This window comes from Moschus berezovskii, chromosome 4 (genome assembly GCF_049115385.1).
Source record: "Moschus berezovskii isolate FMDL1 chromosome 4, NW_MosBer_1.0, whole genome shotgun sequence".
Classification (NCBI taxonomy): domain Eukaryota; kingdom Metazoa; phylum Chordata; class Mammalia; order Artiodactyla; family Moschidae; genus Moschus; species Moschus berezovskii.
Window position 1 is genome coordinate 51,735,203 of NC_142463.1, and position 23,434 is coordinate 51,758,636.

Consider the following 23,434-nt stretch of genomic DNA (forward strand, 5'->3'; position numbering starts at 1 on the left):
CAGAAATGAAGGTATATCCCACAAATTAGTCCATAATGAATATTTACTCATTTATTCAAGAAATACTTGGTAAGTTCCTTCCGTGTGTGAGGTACAGAGAATTCAGGAAATGAAATACAGAGTCCCTACACTCAAGACATTTACACTACTGTAGTTATGGAAGCAGGCAAGTAAGTAGGAGATTGCAATAGCCTCAGTTCAGTTCAGTCGCTCAGTTGTGTCTGACTCTCTGAGACCCCATGAATCACAGCACACCAGGCCTCCCTGTCTATCACCAACTCCCGGAGTTCACTCAAACTCATGTCCACAGAGTCGGTGATGCCATCCAGCCATCTTATTCTCTGTCGTCCCCTTCTCCTCCCACCCCCAACCTTTCCCAGCATCAGAGTCTTTTTCAGTGAGTCAACTCGTCGAATGAGGTGGCCAAAGTATTGCAGTTTCAGCTTCAGCATCAGTCCTTCCAATGAACACCCAGGATTGATCTCCTTTAGAATGGACTGGTTGGATCTCCTTGCAGTCCAAGGGACTCTCAAGAGTCTTTTCTAGCACCACAGTTCAAAAGCATCAATTCTTCGGTGATCAGCTTTCTTCACAGTCCAACTCTCACATCCATACATGACCACAGGAAAAACCATAGCCTTGACTAGACGGACCTTTGTTGGCAAAGTAATGTCTCTGCTTTTTAATATACTATCTAGGTTGGTCATAACTTTCCTTCCAAGGAGTAAGCGTCTTTTAATTTCATGGCTGCAATAGCTTAAGATGTGCTTATTTGCTTCTATGTTTGTGGGGGGTTTGGGTATGTGTATGAGTGTGTGTTTAGACATATCTTTTTCCAAAACAGAATTTAACAGTCTAGGCAGGGTGGCAACTGTTCACATTTACTCTAGGAGTACAGAAAAGGTGCCCGACTCTGACTAGAGGTGGTCAGGGAAGACTTTGTCCAGGAGGTTATCATATTGTAAGGCTTGAAATTCCATGTGCTGCCTTGACCTCTTTGTCTCACAGCGTCCCAAAAGCTTAGCAATTGAATTCCTCTACTCTTGCCAGATATGCCCTCACCGGGCAGGAAGGCCTGCCCCTGCCCAGCAAGTTCCTCTGTAAGTTGGACTGGCTGCAACCATCCTGTACTCAGCTTAATGAGTTTTCCCTGGAAGCCAGCCTATGAAACTCTTCAAACAAACAAATCACACCCCAACAGGAACCACAGGATCCTCTACCCCCTTGTTACTACAAAGCCTGCCTCTCACACCCGGTCTGGAGCATTCTGCCGCTGAATACATCCCCCTTGGGACCCCAGATAGCATTCATTACCCTCTTCCCTGGACTGTGAGTATATGTGACTATTATCACTTTCCAATTCATCTAACCCATGTTGGGTGTTGTGAGTTCGGCCATCTCATACTGTTTAGGGAAAGAGATTGATAGCTTATGGTGAATGGTGTCGGATTCATGATCTCCGAAGATTTAGCTTCCGGACAAGGGACCAAGCTTGATCACTCAAGAGCTTTTGGATAGCAGAGTTTTACTGAAGCAAAAAAGGGACAGAGAAAGCTTCTGACAGAGACATCAGATGGCGGATGGACAGTGCCCCTCTCGCTAGTGTTAGCAAGGGAGTTATATACTTTTAAATTAGTTATTACAATAAATAAAAAAAGGTCTCAAGGTTGTAAAGAGTTTACTAGACCCACTCCCATAATTTACATTTTAAGATAACAGGATTAGCCAGAGGTTTTCAGTTCAGTTCAGTTCAGTTCAGTTGCTCAGTCATGTCCGACTCTTTGTGACCCCATGAATCAAAGCATGCCAGGTCTCCCTGTCCATCACCAGCTCCCGGAGTTCACTCAAATTCATGTCCATCGAGTCGGTGATGTCATCCAGCCATCTCATTCTCTGTCGTCCCCGTCTCCTCCTGCCCCCAATCCCTCCCAGCATCAGACTCTTTTCCAGTGAGTCAACTCTTCGCATGAGGTGGCCAAAGTATTGGAGCTTCAGCTTTAGCATCATTCCTCCCAGTGAACACCCAGGACTGATCTCCTTTAGAATGGACTGGTTGGATCTCCTTGCAGTCCAAGGGACTCTCAAGAGTCTTCTCCAGCACCACAGTTCAAAAGCATCAATTCTTCGGCGATCAGCTTTCTTCACAGTCCAACTCTCACAACCATACATGACCACAGGAAAAACCATAGCCTTGACTAGACGGACCTTGGTTGGCAAAGTAATGTCTCTGCTTTTTAATATGCTTTCTAGGTTGGTCATAACTTTCCTTCCAAGGAGTAAGCGTCTTTTAATTTCATGGCTGCAATCACCATCTGCAATGATTTTAGAACCCAAAAAAATAAAATCAGTCACTGTTTTCACCGTTTCCCCATCTATTTGCCATGAATTGATGGGACTGGATGCCATGATCTTCATTTTCTGAATGTTGAGCTTTAAGCCAACTTTTTCACTCTCCTCTTTCACTTTCATCAGAGGCTTTTGAGTTCCTCTTCACTTTCTGCCATAAGGGTGGTGTCATCTGCATATCTGAGGTTATTGATATTTCTCCCGGCAATCTTGATTCCAGCTTGTACTTCCTCCAGCCCCTCGTTTCTCATGATGTACTCTTCATAGAAGTTAAATAAGCAGGGTGACAATATACAGCCTTGATGTACTCCTTTTCCTATTTGGAACCAGTCTGTTGTTCCATGTCCAGTTCTAACTGTTGCTTCCTGACTTGCATACAGGTTTCTCAACAGGCAGTTCAGGTGGTCTGGTATTCCCATCTCTTTCAGAATTTTCCACAGTTTGTTGTGATCCACACAGTCAAAGGCTTTGGCATAGTCAATGAAGCAGAAATAGATGTTTTTCTGGAACTCTCTTGCTTTTTCCATGATCTAGCGGTTGTTGGCAATTTGATCTCTGGTTCCTCTGCCTTTTCTAAAACCAGCTTGAACATCTGGAATTTCACGGTTCACATATTGCTGAAGCCTGGCTTGGAGAATTTTGAGCATGACTTTACTAGAGTTTGAGATGAGTGCAATTGTGCAGTAGTTTGAGCATTCTTTTCAGAAAGGAGAAACTGTCCTCAAGTAGGACACATTGTTGTTATATAATCCTTAGTACAGAGTTTAAACTGAGTTGTTTGTCATGTAATCATCAGTTCCAGGCCTAAAGAAAAAAATATTTTAATTGACTAAGACTAACGAATGTAGAGGAAAAAAAGGTGTTTGTCCTTTCCTCCTCCTTGAGAATTCCAGACCCTTATCTCCTCCTTGAGAGCCCCAGACCCCTTTCACCTCCTCAGGGACGGCAGACTTCTTATTAACCTGCCTAGGAATTAACTTTCTCAAGTTCTGTCCTTCACCAACCCAGTGACTAGAAGGTGATTAGAATAGTTAAGTGTCAGTTAAGTTTTAATAATTAGTTAATTAATAATAAATAATAATATTTAATAATTAAATTATTAAATAATATTTAATAGTTAATTAAGTTTAATAATTAGTGTCAGTTAAGTTTTGGAGAATGAATAAGATTTAGGTAGGTGGAGAAATGGAGAAAATAGAAGGGTGTCAGAGCAGAGATATAAGAGTATGGTGTATTGTCTAAAGGAACAATGGGTTGATAAGACTCCATGTAGTGAAGGCTGAAGCTGCAAAGGCAGGGCCCTTTGTGCAAAGCTGTGGAGCTCATGGTTCTTCCTAAAATGCATTAAGCGATTTTAACCAGATATTTTACAAAGAACATTCTGGCAGTGTGTAGCCAATGGATTTAAAGTAGGGCAAGAATAACAGTTGGGCAGCCAGTGAGAACACCACAATAGAATAACAAGCAGGAAGCACCAAGGGTTCCAACCAAGGCATGGGCAGTGAGTCAGATTCTGTAGGTACAAAGAGAATAGAATCCATTCAACTTGGTGACCAACTGGATGCAGGACTGGGGACACAGGAGAGGGAAGAAGAGAGAATGACTGCTGGACTTGGGTCAGCAGGTTCAAAACTATATTCACGCACTGAGATAGGAAATACAAGAAGAGGAACAGATTTGTGACTGAGAATTCAGTTTTGACATACTGATTTGGAGAGGTTCATGGAACATCCAAGTGCTTTCCAGTGAAGAAGTCCATATGGGTCTTAGAGAAGGTTGGAGATAAAAGTTGGAGAGTCATCAGTTCAAAGGTGATACTAACGCCTGGGTTCAGGATGAGGGAATGCATAGAGAAAAAGGGGTGCCAGTCAAGGGCAACAGATACAGGAAAGAGTCCTATACAGTAAAGCACATCCACATTTAAGAGGTGAATGGAAGAAGCAATGCTTGCAAGAAAACTGAGAAGGTTCCAGGGGTACCAGGAGAATAATGTTTTGGAAGACCAGATGGGAAAGAAATTGAGGTGTTTGTATTTTAAAAGTGATAATGAAGGTACAAGATTGAGGGGCTAACTGATAGACCAATGTTCATGAAGAGGCCAGAACAATGGGATTCAGAGAAAAGACAGAAATTATTCTTAATAAGGGACGTTATCACTTCCAGTGAAGCAGGGGATAAAGACAAAAGGCTGCCCGTAAATTTGTCAGTGTGAATAGGGTTAGTGTTTTCTTCACTGAGAAAAAAATTTCAGATAAATTGCCTACCATTGGGTGGAATAACACTCTGGAAAACAGTATTCTTCATTTGGTTAACCAGCAGGTTGATGATAAAAAGGCAAAGAATTCCAGCATCTTAAAAGTTCTCATTTATGTGGAAATGTAGTTTGATAGACATAAAAGGAACATAATCTGAGATGCACTTAGAAGTTAGTGATAGATCTATAAACAAGAATATGTGAAACCAGCTAATAAACTCAGAACCTACTCCAGGATGAAAGAAACTGCAAGACATGTAAAAACTCAAATTACATGGATAAACTGTGAAATAGAATTACAGTGTTAATTCCTAAGAAAATAATAGCTCACCGAATAATGCAAGGGTACAATTTTGTTAAAACACATTTGTCACACCTACTAAAACTGCTTTGATTAGAAGTGAGGCTTTCAGTTGGATTTCAACTGTGATGCTGCAATCAAAATAAACATCCAAAACAAACTGATGAACCCAAGTTCATCTTGGGTTTTATATTAACCATGAGTGAAGTCTGAGAGTTCATTACTGGGAATGTAAACACAAAGTTTTCTCAAGATCAGGTAGTTCTTATCACCAAAACAATCTTTTTAAAAGAAAATGGAATATTTTCAGAGGACAACGTATTATTTCAAAAAACAAGAATAAACTAAATAAATCATTATGATCCACTTAGGACAAATTTAATACAAATACACTATAATTTTCTATGGAGTATGTCATAAGGATAAATCATAAATTATCAACACAGGTAAGAACTAATTCTGAATGTGTAGACATACAGTTATAGAAGAGTCAAAATAAATATATGACTCTGAGATGTAATAAGTTATTTATTTTGATATTAAACTCTTTAAATCTTTATTTTAGAAAATACTTCTCTTAAATAGAATTTAGCTACTGATTTGTCAGAAATAACATTTTGTTAAAAAATACTTGAAAATGTCAGAAAAATAAACATGTTGGGGAAAAATATTTATAATCCCACCACTAAGATAAAACATATTAAAAAATAACTACCAGATATCTCTTGCAATGGTCTTCCTGATGGTTCAGCAGTAAAGAATCTGCCTGCAGTCAGGAGATGTGGGTTCGATCCCTGGGTCAGAGAGATCCTCTGCAGGAGGAAATGGCAACCCACTCCAGTATTCTTGCCTGGAAAATCCTATGAACAGAGGAGCCTGGCAGGCTGCAGTCCGTAGGCTTGCACAGAGTCAGACATGACTGAGCACACACCCATCACTTGCAACCCTTTAAGTAAACACAGACAACAATATAGAAGTGGAATTATAATATGCATCTTCTCTATCCTTTAAACTAAATATTCTTAATACTATGTCTTGAACACTACTAATCTATATGTCATTGAAGTTCTTTTTCCACTTCTACTAATTTGTTCTTTCTTTTATAATTTAAGCTTTTGAATAATAGTAGGAAGAAATTTTCACCTCTAAAGATTGTAAAAATAGTCTATCATTTTTTTGTTTTATATAATTTCATTTATCACATTTTAAAAGTTTGAACCATCTAAAAGTCTTTTGATACTATATGTGAAGTCAGATTGTAGTTGGTTTTTCTCCAAATGGGTACCCAGTTCTCTCACTAAGTAACTTTTCCCCTTTGAAAAGCTATTTTTATCACCGGCTAAAGTGAGAAACATTTCTAGACTGTTTGTTCCACTGCTCTATTGCTATTCTTGGACTAATATGTCTCTACTGTAGTAACTCTAATTTGGGGGAAAAATTCATGTCTTGTGAGACTTTTTCCAACTCTTTTTTTCTGAAGATTTCTGGCTAGTTGTCCCCTTTTTTTTCTTCTCATAGACACACACACATAATGAACTTCAGAAACATTTTTTCAGGTTCCTAAAAAGTCCTACTGAGATTTTAGTATGAATTACTTTGTAGAGTATGAGGGGAAGGAAAATCTTTACATAAATCTGACCTAGAAATCTTTGAGTGTTCTTCTATGTCTCCCAGGAAAGTTTTATAGTTGTTTTTTAAGATCCTATATGTTTCTTTTAGATTTGGTTACCTATATTTCACTGTCTTTGAACTAGTAATAGTTGTACTGCCAGTGTGAATAAATTCTTTTCCCATTATATTTTCTAAGTGGTCAACTGACATTTACTAATTTTTATATATTAATTTTGTATATTTCTTATGCAATTAACTACTTTTCTGAACTCATTTCTGTTTGTTCTCTTGCATTGTCCAGGTTTTAAAATAACAGAACTGTAAATAGTGATTCTTCTGCACACCCTCTTCCAGTATCTGATTATGTAAAATTTTAAAAATTTAAATGATATGCTTATTATTCGTACTTTCCATTGATTTTGCATAGACAAAATATATACTATCAGTGAATAAACTTAGCTCTTTTGGTTGACTCAGTAAAGATTTCCTTAATTACTATTTTTTTTACCCCCTGGGTTCTTTGGAGGGAGCACACCTGTAATTCAAAGGACGCATTTAGGACTTCCCTGGTGGTACAGTGGACAAGAATCTACCTGCCAACACAGAAGGCATGGGTTCGATCCTGGTCTGGAAAGATTCCACGTGCCACGGAGCAACTAAGCCCATACACCACAAGTTGCAGGGCCCACACATGGCAGCTGCTAAAGCCTGTACATCTAGAACCTGTGCTCCACAATAAGAGAAGCCACCACAATGAGAAGCCTGTGCACTGCTACTAGAGAAAGCCCACGCAAAGCAACAAAGACTTGGCACAGCAGAAAAAAAATAGGTTGGATTTGTATTTGTTTTTTGTTTGCTCTTACTTTTTTCTCATTGCTTTTCTTTACATTTTTCAAGAGGGATAAAACTTACCCATATGACCAATGAAGTTTACTGTAGTCAGTAATGCTGACTCGTACCTCCTATGGGAATTTGCATTTAGGTTTCCTTTTATTTTTTGGCATATTTCAGGATGCTCCATCCTCATTCCTCCTTTTTCTCAACTTATTTTCTATGGTTAATAAAAATGAAAGGATGATTATTTAGACACTTTCTGCAGGACTGAAAAAGGTCAGTTTTCATTCCAATCCCAAAGAAAGGCAATGCCAAAGAATGCTCAAACTACCGCACAATTGCACTCATCTCACACGCTAGTAAAGTCATACTCAAAATTCTCCAAGCCAGGCTTCAGCAATATGTGAACCGTGAACTTCCAGATGTTCAAGCTGGTTTTAGAAAAGGCAGAGGAACCAGAGATCAAATTGCCAACATCCGCTGGATCATTTAAAAAGCAAGGAGGTTTCAGAAAAACATCTATTTCTGCTTTATTGACTATGCCAAAGCCTTTGACTGTGTGGATCACAATAAACTGTAGAAAATTCTGAAAGAGATGGGAATACCAGACCACCTGACCTGCCTCTTGAGAAACCTGTATGCAGGTCAGGAAGCAACAGTTAGAACTAGACATGGAACAACAGACTGGTTCCAAAAAGGAAAAGGAGTACATCAAGGCTGTATATTGTCACCCTGTTTATTTAACTTCTATGCAGAGTACATCATGAGAAACGAGGGGCTGGAGGAAGTACAAGCTGGAATCAAGATTGCCGGGAGAAATATCAATAACCTCAGATATGCAGATGACACCACACTTATGGCAGAAAGTGAAGAACTAAAGAGCCTCTTGATGAAAGTGAAGGAGGAGAGTGAAAAAGTTGGCTTAAAGCTCAACATTCAGAAAACGAAGATCATGGCATCCAGTCCCATCAATTCATGGCAAATAGATGGGGAAACGGTGGAAACAGTGACTGATTTTATTTTTTTGGGTTCTAAAATCACTGCAGATGGTGATTGCAGCCATGAAATTAAAAGATGCTTACTCCTTGGAAGGAAAGTTATGACCAACCTAGAAAGCATATTAAAAAGCAGAGACATTACTTGGTCCACAGAGTTCCGTCTAGTTAAGGCTATGGTTTTTCCAGTAGTCATGTATGGGTGTGAGAGTTGGACTATAAAGAATGCTGAGCGCCGAAGAATTGATCCCCTTGAACTGTCGTGTTGGAGAAGACTCTTGAGAGTCCTTTGAACTGCAAGGAGAGCCAACCAGTCCATCCTAAAGCAGGTCCGTCCTGGGTGTTCATTAGAAGGACTGATGTTGAAGCTGAAACTCCAATACTTCGGCCACCTGATGTGAAGAGCTGACTCATTGGAAAAGACCCTGATGCTGGGAAAGATTGAGGGCAGGAGGAGAAGGCGATGGCAGAGGATGAGATGGTTGGGTGGCATCACCGACTCAATGGACATGGGTTTTGGTAGACTCTGGGAGTTTGTGATGGACAGGGAGGCCTGGTGTGCTGCGGTTCATGGGGTTGCAAAGAGTCGGACATGACTGAGCAACTGAACTGAACTGAACTGCAGGACAGAGTGCTAATAAGTACTTTATAGACATTATCTTGTTTAACTTGTGCAAACTCTCTGAGGTAGATGTTACTACCATACTCAGTTCAGTTCAGTCACTCAGTCATGTCTGACTCTTTGCGACCCCATGAATCACAGCACGCCAGGCCTCCCTGTCCATCACCAACTCCCGGAGTTCACTCAAACTCACATCAATTGAGTCGGTGATGCCATCCAGCCATCTCATTCTCTGTCGTCCCCTTATCCTCCTGCCCCCAATCCTTCCCAGCATCAGGGTCATTCCAAGTGAGTCAACTCTTCGCATGAGGTGGCCAAAGTATTGGAGTTTCAGCTTTAGCATCAGTCCTTCCAGTGAACACCCAGGACTGATCTCCTCTATTACATATAAGGAAATCGACACTTCAGATCACTAGGTAACTTACCCAGGACTCTACAACTAGTCAGTAGTAGAGCCAGGATTTAAAGCCAGGTCTTCTGCCTCCATAACCCATGCTTCTAACCCTACCAGAGAGCTTCATGTGCTTTGGCTCTCCTCCCTGCTCATGAGGGAGCTGTTCTCAGATCTACACTTGGAGTAAGGTGGCCTCCTAAATGTTTGCTCAAGTAAGACATGAATGTCTTCTGCTCTGTCATCTACAAATTGGCACTTGCCATCTACCTCTACAAGGATCAAATTATGAGCTGCTGCAGCTGCTCTCTTTCAACATCCCCCGAAAGTTCAGGTGAAGATCAGCAATGAGGAACTTTGTACTCTGGAAAAAACTGGCAGAACAGGTTTCAGATAATTAGATATTTTCAGAAGATTTTATGAGCCCAATTCTTGCAACTCCTTGTATCTAGAAAAGCATTAAAATCCTTTATGGTGACTTCTGCTCATCGTGACTAGCAGTGACCTTCACAAGACTAGCAGCAATATGCTGCGAAACTTTTGATTGATTGTATGCAATTCCCCTTCACCAAAATCACATATATACTGACCATCTCCTCTACCTCTTTGGAGCAGTTTCTCAGAGCAGTTTCTCAGTGTCTTGAGACACTGTCTCCTGGGCTATAGTTCTCATTCTGCCCTCAAATAAAACTTAAATATTTGTGCCTTTTTCCCCCAATTGACAGTTCTTAGTCTGGCTTTTCTGAAGTCAAAGACAAATGTCTGTTGTGTGACTGCTGTGTACTCTCCAGCATTTGCTACAATCTGAGCCTGCCACTCTCCACCCATTTACAAGGCTTTCTTTGGAGTGACTGTATATCCAAGAGTGCAAAGTCGCCCTTCCTCTTGAACCTGAAGTTGTACCAAAAATTTAATCCTGTAGTCTCTACAAAGATGAGGGATGCTGAGGACTGGGCATATGTCTCCAGCTGGCTCGGATACTTTCTGTGTAATAAGGTTTGATAGGTGGCCTGCATTAGAGGTAGTGACTGAGTGGAGGCTTTTTCTTTTTATCTACTCGGCAGGTAATTTGGATCAATAAGTCAAATGACTGACAATGGAGTTAGTATATATTCCCAATGGACTTTGGCACAGGGCTTCCTCTTTAGTTATTAGTACTGTTGTCTCTTTGTGGATACCTTTACATGAAGCTGGGAAAAGATAAAATCCAAGCCTGCTATAGGAAAAGGAGTACGTCAAGGCTGTATATTGTCACCTTGCTTATTTAACTTATATGCAGAGTACATCATGAGGAACGCTGGGCTGGAAGAAACACAGGCTGGAATCAAGATTGCTGGGAGAAATATCAATAATCTCAGATATGCAGATGACATTACCCTTATGGCAGAAAGTGAAGAGGAACTCAAAAGCCTCTTGATGAAAGTGAAAGAGGAGAGTGAAAAGGTTGGCTTGAAGCTCAACATTCAGAAAACAAAGATCATGGCATCTGGTCCCATCACTTCATGGGAAATAGATGGAAAAACAGTGGAAACAGTGTCAGACTTTAGTTTTTTGGGCTCCAAAATCACTGCAGATGCTGATTGCAGCCATGAAATTAAAAGACGCTTACTCCTTGGAAGGAAAGTTATGACCAACCTTGATAATATATTAAAAAGCAGAGACATTACTTTGCCAACCAAGGTCCGTCTAGTCAAGGCTATGGTTTTTCCTGTGGTCATGTATGGATGTGAGAGTTGGACTGTGAAGAAAGCTGATCACCGAAGAATTGATGCTTTTGAACTGTGGTGTTGGAGAAGACTCTTGAGAGTCCCTTGTACCGCAAGGAGATCCAACCAGTCCATTCTAAGGGAGATTGATCCTGGGTGTTCATTGGAAGGACTGATGTTAAAGCTGAAACTGCAATACATTGGCCACCTCATGCGATGAGTTGACTCACTGGAAAAGACTGATGCTGGGAAAGGTTGGGGGCGGGAGGAGAAGGGGACGACCGAGAATGAGATGGCTGGATGGCATCACCGACTCTGTGGACATGAGTTTGAGTGAGCTCCGGGAGTTGGTGATGGATAGGGAGGCCTGGCGTGCTGTGATTCATGGGGTCGTGGAGAGTCGGACACGACTGAGCGACTGAACTGAACTGAACTGAACTGAAGCCTGCTAATCTGTGGCCACATTTACTTGCATGCATTCGTGCTCAGTCACTCAGGCATGTCCGACTCTTCTGTGACCCCATAGACTATAGCCTGCCAAGCCGCTCTGTCCATGGAAATTTTCCAGGCAAGAATACTGGAGTGGGTTGCCATTCCTTTCTCAAGGGGGGTCTTCCCAACCCAAGGATTGAACCCATGTCTCCTGCACTGGCAGGTGCGTTCTTTCCTACTGAGCCACCTGGAAAGCCCATTGCCACATTTAACACATGCTTAATGAGCATCTGTATCAGGCAATCAGTTTGGGATCAGTGTTAGATACCCTCTTAAAGAGCATACATGGACTGTCCCCATCAACACCTATCGATCACTGACACAGGCCAAAGTGGATTTAGATTTCTTTCTATGATACATTTCCTAGACTCCTTCCTTTGCTGGAGGAAGCTCCCACAATACAAGCTATTCCTAAGCCCTATGGATTAGCAAAATTGTCCTATGACAGTTTTAAATGAAATTTTTTAAAAAAATCACTGGACCAAAGGAAAAGGCAGCATTGGAAAAAGAACTAAGGATTGAGCTGAGGTGTTTTCCTGTCTGTGAAACATGGTTGAAGAGGCTGAAAGAGCCAGGTCAAAGTGACCTGCTGTTCTTGAGTTATCTTGTGCAGAAAAAAAGCTTTTATATTGTGAACTGTGGCAGCCCCTTGGCACACACAGGATTTCTTGCCTCTGTAAAGCTGAGCTAAGGACATTATAAAATGCTACCTGATTTTTCTTCCCCTTTCTGAAGCATTCAAGTTATTTTGTACTTCTCTGGCCAAAGCTCCTTTGGATAGCAGGAGCGAACAAATGCATTGAAATATTAAGAATGTAGTTGGCAGCCTCAAGCTCCACTAGGTGTCCCTCATTTTTGTCCCTAAGTCACCTTTTGCGATGGTCAGTTTTGTGTCAATGTGTCATATTTTGTGTGTTTTAAGTAGATTGTTTTAAGTAGATTGCCCTCCATGGTGCAGGTAAGCCTCATGCAATCAGCTGAAAGCCATAGGAACAAAAATTGAGGTTTCCCAGAGAAATAATTCTGCCTTAGTACTGCAGTACAGAAACTCATCAGGACCCATAATTGTATGAGAAAATTCCTTAAAATAAATCTATCTATCTAGCTATACAAATATATACACATTTTACTCCATGTGTTTTACTCAGCTCTCATCTCTACTCCGTTCTAAGTTCAAGAATGTGGACTATGTCTTATATACCTTTGTATCCTCAAATTCCAGCACAGTGCCTTCTAAACTCAATGTATTCAATATTTTGAAATAACAGAATAATCCCTTCATAAAAGACTTGAATCAGAAGGTAAGTGACAACTGAGGTAAAGATGATTAACAGGGTCAGAACTAAGCATCTCGGGCAAAATGAGGCTAGAAAGCAGGCAGCCCAACACATGCAGTAGCCAGGGTTACAAGCCAGGAATGCCAAAGGCCTGGAAATTAAATGAGTTTAATTTCAGCCCACCAACATAATGTCAGCTCAGTTTTATCCTATTAATCATGTGACCACTGGCATGACAGTTCACCTTCTTGGGCTCAGGGTGGCTGATCTGTTTGATCTTTTAACACACATATTATATGATGCTTCCCTGGTGGCTCAGAGGTTAAAGCGTCTGCCCCAATGCGGGAGACCCGGGTTCGATCCCTGGGTCGGGAAGATCCCCTGGAGAAGGAAATGGTAACCCACTCCAGTATTCTTGCCTGGAGAATCCCATGGATGGAGAAGCCTGGTAGGCTACAGTCCACAGGGTCGCAAAGAGTCGGACACGACTGAGCGACGGAACGGACGGACAGACGGACGGAAGCAAATACAATTCTAAGGTCAAAGCAAATGGACAGAAATTCAGATGCTTAAAACATGAAATAATGCTTGTTGATTCTACAAGTTATTCTCTACTTTGTCTCAGGGACAGCACCAGTGACTGGGGTAGTAGCCCTGGGACTATAAGCAGCAATAGTGCTGTGAAAATAGTTTGCTGAAAACTCAGACAAGGACAGAACTAGAATGACAAGGAGATGTGTACGGGAAATATGTCCAATGCTATATAATCACATATATAGTAGTTAATGCATAAAATTTGCCTAGTTTTTTCTTTGAAATAAACTGAACTGTATCAATGAATTGTGCAGTGTTAAGTTAGCAGTATGCTTTAGCTTATTCTATAGATGAGGCAAATGTGAAAACAGATTAAGCTGACTTTTACAAAATAATCATTCCTTTATCTTTTTGAATGGGAAGAATTCTTCCATTTTGAAATGTATATAAAATGTTAGTCTCTAGATTCATAACATTGCTTTTTAAACAACTTTTTCAAATGTTATTTTACTCTACAAGACTAACCTGTAAAAGAGATAATAAACTTGGAAAATACAAATAGTAAAAACACTTCCGCATAGCACATGAGCCAGAAGCCAATGACAGCCTTGAATTATAAAAATTAGCAGTGCTTTCTGTTCACTATGAAAGCAGGATTCCCTGTTCAAACTAGAAATTGTTATTCAACAGAACAAATCAGGTCAAGAGAATCAACCATACAACAACAGACAGGAGGCTGTGCTCACATGAAGAAAAACAAGAACAAAAATAACAATCAAACCTCATTTCCTGAGACATAATGTTAATGGCTTCCCCAGTGGCTCAGATGGTAAAGAATCCACCACCAATGCAGGAGACCTGGGTTCGATTCCTGGTCAGGATGATCCCCTGGAGAAGTAAATGGCAACCCACTCCAATATTAATGCCTAGGAAACCCCACGGAGAGAAGATGCTGGTGGGCTAAGTCCATGGGGTTGCAAAGAGCTGGACATGACTGAGCGACTAACATATATATTATTGATGGCAAGATTTCCAGGTAATTATCCTTTTATTTAGTTTAGATCAAGACTTCCAACACAGAACACTGTTAGGAAGTAACCTTAGTTTGGTGCTATGTAAAGCTGATATAAGGCAAGTACTACATGTAAAATAAACTAGAAAACCACCATTTTTAATTGCCTCTAGAATTTATTGCAATTACCATGTTATAATAACAAAAGCAGATCATTCTTAATGCATCTAATTTGATTATTAATTTAAATAAAAATATATGATCCCAATCACACAAAGAGATAATTCTAAATTTACTTTGAAGTTGAATCAATCAATACATACCTATTTGGAAACTATGCACCCAGTATCATTATAGCAGAAAGAAAGCTAATGTTCTCACAGAATATGTGGCTCATTAACCTAGTGAATATCATAAAATATTGGAAATATTGGAAAAATAACACATTTCTCTGGATACTGTTTATTGTGCCTTTCTGAGAGATTTGTAGATATAGACGAGATTAGCTTGGGAAAGGGGTCTCGTTTACTCCAGAGAATCATCAGAGTCCAATATAGTTCTGGGCTAATCAGAGATTAAAGAACCTTCACAAGGAGAAGTAGGCTTGGAAATCAAGCAGTCCTATTTTGAGTTAGTATGCTTTAGTCAAAGGTATGGGATTAATGATGAGTATCGGTTAGCAATTTCTGTAATGTCCTCCAATGCCAAGTGACCACTAACATCCTATTTCCTACTACAATGATTCCTTGATGAAAAGTAGAAGACATAAAGAAAGTTGCCAGCTATAAAATAAACAGTACTCCAATGCTTATGATGACTAAAGAGAAACCTTTTTTTTAAATGTTAAGAAACTCACTGAATCAAATGAATGCTAAGTAGAGCAAACACAGTGTACATAAAACTGAGATATGAAACCTCTAATTACACAGGAAATCAATGGATGGATTGATCATTTTAAGAGAAGAATCATTTTTCCAGTAGCCCCACTGCTATGAATGATATTTTCATGAGCCTGGGTAGCCTTCTCCAGTGAATACTGGGGACCTATTACTGGTCTCAACCAACCAATCTCCATTCCGGCTTGAAGGGCTGCTGCAAACTGCTGAAATTCCTCCTGAGGGAAAGAAAATGTCTTTTTCAATAGAGGAACACATGACAATTTTCAGAAGAATTAACATTTTTCAGAATCTAAGCAAGCATTAAGAGTTTTCTCATAAATGTGTGGCTTTTGTCAACTTGTCCAGAACTATAAAAAAGTAGTTTCCTATAGGTCAACCAACACTGCAATTTGTCTGTGGCAGTCTCAGTTTACAAAATACCTATTGTTATGGAGTAATTAGTAATTACCAACAGTATATCCTCTCTCCTTCACAAGTGCCCTGGCGTGGAAAATAAATTATATTGTCACCCTAGTTATCTTCCAGGGATTAATCCTTAACCCACTTAGATAACTAACCTTGAAAGTGAAGTCACTCAGTTGTGTCCGACTCTTTGCGACCCCATGGACTATAGTCTACCAGGCTCCTCCATCCATGGGATTTTTCAGGCAAGAATACTGGAGTGGGTCGCCATTTCCTTCTCCAGGAGATCTTCCCGACCCAGGGACTGAACCCAGGTCTCCCACATTGTAGGCAGACACTTTACCGTCTAAGCCACCAGGGAAGTCTTAACTAACCTTAACATCTACTTAAATTTTCAGTCTGCCTACTAGGCAAATTATACCAATGTATCAGAATCACTTTTCTACCTTGGTGGATGAAAACAGAGTAACTCCTTTTATGCTAGATTCCTTTACCATGGTGTCCCGTGGGCTTATTTCAATAGGGCCTCTGCTGCCAACAACCTAGCATGAAAAACAACATGTCTATAGTTAAAGATTACTGCAAAATAGTGTTAAATTATGAAAAAACTGCAAAGTGATAAAAAAATGAGATACTTACTATTACTCGTCCTCCATGTGACAAAAGATTTAAATCTTTACTAAGATTTACATTAGCTAACATTTCAATAATCACATCAACTCCTTTTTCACCAACAGATTTCTATATAATATAAAAGAATGCAGAGTAGATTAGAAAAAAAAGATTATCATAGTGCCATATATTACAGAAATATATTTCAAATGACATAAAATGCTATATTTTTAAAGAGTAACAATGCCAATTTTAAGATAATTTAATTATACAGTGATGCTGTAATTCCAAGGTACCAGCCACATCTAAAATGACAGATTTGTATTAAATAAATTGCTATAATGAAATAAAATTTGTCCAAAATTTTCATGTGTTTAGATTCAACTTGACTATAAAGTACTTCTTCCTTAAGTGAAAATTTTCTGTCTTCAAAACGTATTAATAGAGTAGAAGCAACAAATCAAAAATCAAAAACTGCATTGGGGCTTCCATTTTTATTAAAAAACAGACAACAAAAGAAAAAAACTACTGACTTTTTGGTATTGCAATATTCTGTTTGTGTGTGTGTATGCATTTAGCTGTTTTCTCAGTGGTCAACAATCAGCTTGGCACACTACTCCTTTTCTTTTGGGCTTTCTGATGTCAATTCCCAACATCTAAAACTGGCTCTTAAATGAGCTAAGCTATACATTTTCATTTTAAGGAAAAAATGAACACCTATGCCCAGCACTGTGAGGTATGATGAATGTCAAGATGGACATAGAGAACCCAAAATAAAGCGGAAAATGGAAAACATTACAATTAAAGGTGTGATGTGATGGGCTTAAGTACTGCATTGAAAGTGAAAGTGAAGTCATGTCTGACTCCTTGCGACCCCATGGACTGTAGCCTACCAGGTTCCTCCGTCCATGGGATTCTCCAGGCAAGAGTACTGGAGTGGGCTGCCATTTCCTTCTCCAGGGGATCTTCCCAACCCAGGGATGGAACCCAGGTCTCCTGCATTGCAGACAGACACTTTACCATCTGAGCCACCAGGTAAACAAACCATAGATTTTAGAGGGGGAAAATGTTACAATGCCGATCACCTGTGAAGGTCAAAGAAAATTCCACAGAGATGACGACCTCAGCCCCGAAGGATAGCAGGAGTTCTTAAGTAGAACAGAAGGAATACGGGGCAAGGAGAAGCTACTCATGAGGCAGTCAGTCTGGATAAAAGAAACAGAAGAGCAAAGATGTAGGGATGGAGAGTAAAAGCTGAAATTGGAAAGTGGCCCAGCAGAGCTGGACTATGCATTTGTGAAGGAGATGGGGGCGGGGTGGATGGGAGAGGTAGGAGATAAGAGACTACAAATTGGTTCAGACTGTGAAAATACATCAAATGCCACATTAAAAGATTTGGACTTTGTGGGGACAGATGTTCACTAGTTAATTCTTATGCCAGGCACTGTTTCAGGCACTGGAAGTACAGCAGGGAACAAGAAAACTGAAATTCCTGTTCTCGCGGAGCTCTCATTTATTTCTGAGGATGTTTTTCTTTTTCTTTCTTTGAAACAGAGAACCAAATAACTCTGGAGACAGTAGAGGAGACAGAAGGGGGCATTAGGCCAGCTGTGAATAAGAGTCAAGACTGGAAAAGATGGTTTTTCCAGTGGTCATGTATGGATGTGAGAGTTGGACTGTGAAGAAAGCTGATCGCCAAAGAATTGATGCTTTTGAACTGTGGTGCTGGAGAAGACTCTTGAGAGTCCCTTGGACTGCAAGGAGATCCAACCAGTCCGTTCTAAAGGAGATCAGTCCTGGGTGTTCACTGGAAGGACTGATGCTAAAGCTGAAACTTCAATACTTTGGCCACCTCATGCAACAAGTTGACTCACTGGAAAAGACTCTGATGCTGGGAGGGATTGGGGGCGGGAGGAGAAGGGGAGGACAGAGAATGAGATGGCTGGATGGCATCCCCAACTCAATGGACATGAGTTTGAGTGAACTCCGGGAGTTGGTGATGGACAGGGAGGCCTGGCGTGCTGTGATTCATGGGGTCGCAAAGAGTCAGACACGACTGAGCGACTCAACTGAACTGAGCTGAAATGAAGTTACAACAGTGAAGAGGAAAGAGAAACAGAGACATATATGACAGGCATGGCAGAGATGAAACTGATAGATAAGGTGACCAATTTGATGTGCAGGAGGGAGAAAGGTGATTAAACAACAGGAAAAGGAAATGAAATGTGGGTGTCTATCCCGGGGGACCAGATGAACGGCCATGTCTAGCAGGCTGATGGTGTGAAGGAATGAAACAGGCCAGAGGCTGCTGGAAACCAGCAGTGTAAGGACGTGTATGAGATGGATCAGGATGAAGGTGCAGCACCAGAGAAAGAGATAGACTAAGAGGAAAGACCTATGGAATACCGAGTGAAATGAAGAGAAGGGGGACTAAGAGTGAAGTTAGAGAAGTGAGAAGAGAGCCAGCTTGCAGGAGGTGTGGTCAGGGTCCAGTACGATGAAAACTGAGCCAACAGCAGCTGACTGGTGATGGGATTATCAGCGCCCCTGACAAGCCATGTAAGTACTGGTGTGTGCATGTGGGCTAAGTCACTGCAGTAGGGTTTGACTCTTTGCAACCCCATGGGCTGTAGCCCATCAGGCTCCTCCATCCATGGAATTCTCCAGGCAAGAATATTGGAATGGGCTGCACTTCTCTAGGGGATCTTCCTGACCCACATCTCTTCCATCTCCTACATTGTCAGGCAGATTCTTTACCACTAGGGCTATCTGGAAAGCCCTGGGGTGGAAGCAAAATTGCAGTGGGAGGTAAGGAAGTAAGAGAAGTTTAAAAAACCCCTACTTTTTCAAGAAATGTATGGTAAAGGAGGGAAGGGGAGGAGAAAGGTTAAGAGAATGTTTTTGGAGAATGAGAGAGACTTAAGCAGAAGGAACCAGTAGAAGAGATAGAAGCCACAAGGTCTTGTGGTCTTAGGATTACATGGTAAAACAAAAACCGATTCCTCAACACATACAAAGGAGAGCCTTTATTCAGTTTTTTAGCAAGATGATTTAGAGGTAATAAACAAACTCGCACTCATTTTTTCCTCAGTTTGTAATGACCTTGTTTACACTGTAATCAGTACCTGGGATAACCTAATTCTTTCTCAACATGAGCAAGTACTTTGAAGATCAACAAAGTTCAGCAAAGTAATCAGTGTTCAGTAAATTGTTACTGTGGCAAAGATGGAGAACTCCAGAACCTGCTTGAATTGGACTGCAGCAATGCGACGAGTTGACTCACTGGAAAAGACCCTGATGCTGGGAGGGATTGGGGGTGGGAGGAGACGGGGATGACAGAGAATGAGATGGCTGGATGGCATCAGCAACTTGATGGACATGAGTTTGAGTGAACTCCGGGAGTTGGTGTTGGACAGGGAGGCCTGGCGTGCTGTGATTCATGGGGTCGCAAAGAGTCGGACACGACTGAGCGACTGAACTGAACTCAATTGAATGGAATAGATGTAACACTAACTAAATTCTGCCTCACCATGTTGGATGAGGTAGTGGTTTCTCCTCCAAAAACATCCAATAAACAGAGAAACTCAATTCCCTAGGCCAGACAGATCCAGTTAGTAATCCATGGATAATTTAACTTTCTACGGAAAATTTACACCAATAGAAGTAATATTAAGAATACCTTTTTGATGCCAGAGGTGGGGCAAGGGGTGGGGGATGGGTGAAAGGGATAAAGGTGGGATCAAAAGGCATAAATCTCCAGTTGCAAAATAAATAAATCATGAGGATGTAATGGACAGTGACTACAGTTAGGAATACTGTATTACATGTTTGAAAGTTGCTAAGAAAATAGATCTTAAAAGTTCTCATCACAAGAAACAAAATTTTATAACTATGTATGGGGACAGATGTTAACTAAATTTATTGTGTTAACTGAATTTATTTCACAATATATAAAACTAAATGTTCAAAAAATGCCCCAGAGCTGCAAATACAAAGCTGTGGCTTTACTTAAAATGTGATTTGCATTAAAGAGTACTGATTTTTATAACTGTAAGCCTCTAGAGAGGCTATATTTTATTTAGTAAAAATAAACAAGACAGAAATGATAGTGAAGGTTTGAAAAGTAGACATTTCTACTTTTAAATTAATTAAAGCTTTAAAACACATAGGCAAAACAAACAACTTTAAGAGAGTAGTTAATACTAAAAAAAACTTACAAAAGAACATGAAACAAAATTTTAGTTTTATAAAATTATAGAACAATTTTACCTTAATTTTATCAATATAATTAGCTTCTTTGTGATTAAACACTTTGTGGGCTCCATTTTCCAAAACAATCTTTTGTCCTTCCTCAGTACTAGCCGTGCCCAAAACCTTTAAGCCATAAGCTCTCGCAATTTGGCATGCTGCTATTCCAACCTTAAAAAACAAAATACAGCCCAGTAGTTTTAGGTACTTTGCATCTCTGCAAACATTTATTAAATACATACAATTAACATAAGGTTCTTCTAGGTTCTAGACTATTGCTAATAAATGTTAGAGTCTAAACAAAGAAATAAGAAACACGGTGCAAAATGTTCACTTAGCATCTGCTTTGTGCAGAAGATACAGGGTTTAAAGATGGTCAAAATATGCTCAGTGACTTCATACTTTAACAGTACATATAAAATACTACATAACAGTAAGTCATCTACCTCTTAGTTAGAAGACACAGGTATGTACATGGACAAATTTATATTCATGAATATGATAAACATTTATTATTTACTATGTGCAAGACATATGATAGAGTGCCTGAAGAACTATGGATGGAGGTTCGTGACATTTTACAGGAGGCAGTAATCAAGATCATCCCCAAGAAAAAGAAATTCAAAAATGCAAAACAGTTGTCTGAGGAGGCCTTACAAATAGATGTGAAAGGGAAAGGAGAAAAGGAAAGATATACCCATTTGAAGACAGAGTTCCAAAGAACAGCAAGGAGAGATTAGAAAGCCTTCCTCAGCGATCAATGCAAAGAATTAGAGGAAAACAATACAATGGGAAAGACTAGAGATCTCTTCAAGAAAATTAGCAATACCAAGGGAACATTTCATGCAAAGATGGGCACAATAAATGACAGAAATGGTATGGACCTAACAGAAGCAGAAGATATTAAGAAGAGGTGGCAAGAATACACAGAAGAACTATACAAAAAGGATCTTCACGACCCAGATAACCACGATGGCGTGATCACTCACTTAGAGCCAGGCATCCTGGAATGTGAAGTCAAGTGGACCTTAGGAAGCATCACTAAAACAAAGCTTGTGGAGGTGATGGAATTCCAGTTGAACTATTTCAAATCCTGAAAGATGATGCTGTGAAAGTGCTGCACTCAATATGACAGCAAATTTGGAAAACCAGCAGTAGCCACAGCACTGGAAAAGGTCAGTTTTCATTCCAATCCTGAAGAAAGGCAATGCCAAAGAATGTTCAAACTACCGCACTACTGCACTCATCTCACACGCTAGCAGTGTAATGCTCAAAATTCTTCAAGCCAGGCTTCAATATTACATGAACTGTGAATGTCCAGATGTTCAAGCTGGATTTAGAAGGCAGAGGAACCAGAGATCAAATTGCCAACATCCGTTGGATCATCAAAAAAGCAAGAGAATACCAGAAAAATATCTGCTTTATTGATTACACCAAAGCCTTTGACTGTGTAGATCACAACAAACTGATGGGAATATCAGACCACCTGACCTGCCTCTTGAGAAATCTGTATGCAGGTCAAGAAGCAACAATTAGAATCAGACATGGAACAACAGACCAGTTCCAGATAGGGAAAGGAGTACATCAAGGCTGTATATTGTCACCCTGCTTATTTAACTTCTATGCAGAGTACATCATAAGAAATGCCAGGCTGGACGAAGCACAAACTGGAATCAAGATTGCTGGAAGAAACAACAGTAACCTCAGATACGCAGATGATACCACCCTTATGGCAGAAAGCAAAGAACTAAAGAGCCTCTTGATGAAAGTGAAAGAGGAGAGTGAAAAAGTTAGCTTAAAACTCAACATTCAAAAACTAAGTTCACGGCATCTGGTCCCATCACTTCATGGCAAATAGATGAGGAAACAATGGAAACACTTACAGACTTTATCTTTTTGGGCTCTAAAATCACTGCAGATGGTGACTGAAGCCATGAAATTAAAAGACACTTGCTCCTTGGAAGAAAAGCTCTGACCAACCTAGACAGCATATTAAAAAGCAGAGACATTACTTTGCCAACAAAGGTCCATCTAGTCAAAGCTATGGTTTCTCCAGCAGTCATAGATGAATGTGAGAGTTAGACTATAAAGAAAGCTGAGTGCCGATGAATTGATGATTTTGAACTGTGGTGTTGCAGAAAACTCTTGAGAGTCCCTTGGACTGCAAGAAGGTCAAATTAGTCAATCTTTAAGGAAATCAGTCCTGAATATTCATTGGCAGGACTAATGCTGAAACTGAAGCTCCAATACTCTGGCCACCTGATGTGAAGAACTGACTCATTGGAAAAGACTCTGATGCTGGGAAAGATTGAAGGCAGGAGGAGAAGGGGATGACAGAGGATGAGATGTTTGGATGGCATCACGGACTCGATGGACATGAGTTTGAGTAAACTCTGGAGTTGGTGATTGACAGGGAAGCCTGGCGTGCTGCAGTCCATGGGGTCGCAAAGAGTCGGATGAAAGTGAACTGATTGAACTGATGTGCAAGATGTAGTTCTTCACCCATGAAACTTATGTTCTAAGGAAAGGGGAGATAATAAACATATGAAGAAATAAATGAATAAAGTAAATTCAGAGAATGAAAAATACTTGAAAAAATAGCATATTGGGTTATAAAGAGAGAGAGAACCAGGCCAATTAGGTCATCAGGAAAGGCGTTCTGAAGAGACCTGAATGGAGAGAGGGACAAGCATAGTCTGGGACAGGTCTGGGACGCCTGCTGGAGAATGCTGTAAGCTGAATGGTCACGGCTATCCTGCTGAAGAGGGAATGAGCTTGGGGCATTCAAATGTCAGAAAGAAGGTCAATGTGGCTTAAGGGCAGGACATGTGGAAGAGAGCAAAAGATGAGGCCAGAGAGGCCCAGAAAGGCCAAGGCACACAAGGCCTTGGAGGTAAA

At 40.3% G+C, this 23,434-nt stretch overlaps 1 protein-coding gene and 1 long non-coding RNA gene across 2 annotated transcripts in view; both read right to left on the reverse strand.

Moving 5' to 3' along the window:
* Positions 1-633: 633 nt before the first annotated feature.
* LOC129540942 (uncharacterized) lies at positions 634-11,035 on the reverse strand. Its single transcript, XR_008682735.2, has 3 exons — positions 7,425-11,035; positions 5,617-5,847; positions 634-3,150 (listed from the first exon to the last, which is right to left on the reverse strand). It is a non-coding gene; the product is annotated as an uncharacterized LOC129540942 (long non-coding RNA).
* A 3,414-nt stretch (positions 11,036-14,449) lies between these two features.
* The window catches only part of CRYZ (crystallin zeta), a 29,619-nt gene continuing 20,634 nt past the window's right edge, over positions 14,450-23,434 (reverse strand). The window contains exons 6-9 of the mRNA XM_055402506.2: positions 20,558-20,707; positions 16,316-16,417; positions 16,123-16,218; positions 14,450-15,489 (exon numbers count right to left, since the gene is read on the reverse strand). Of these exons, the coding sequence (XP_055258481.1) occupies positions 15,325-15,489; positions 16,123-16,218; positions 16,316-16,417; positions 20,558-20,707 (513 nt within the window). The 3' untranslated portion in view covers positions 14,450-15,324. The remainder of the gene's footprint in view (positions 15,490-16,122; positions 16,219-16,315; positions 16,418-20,557; positions 20,708-23,434) is intronic.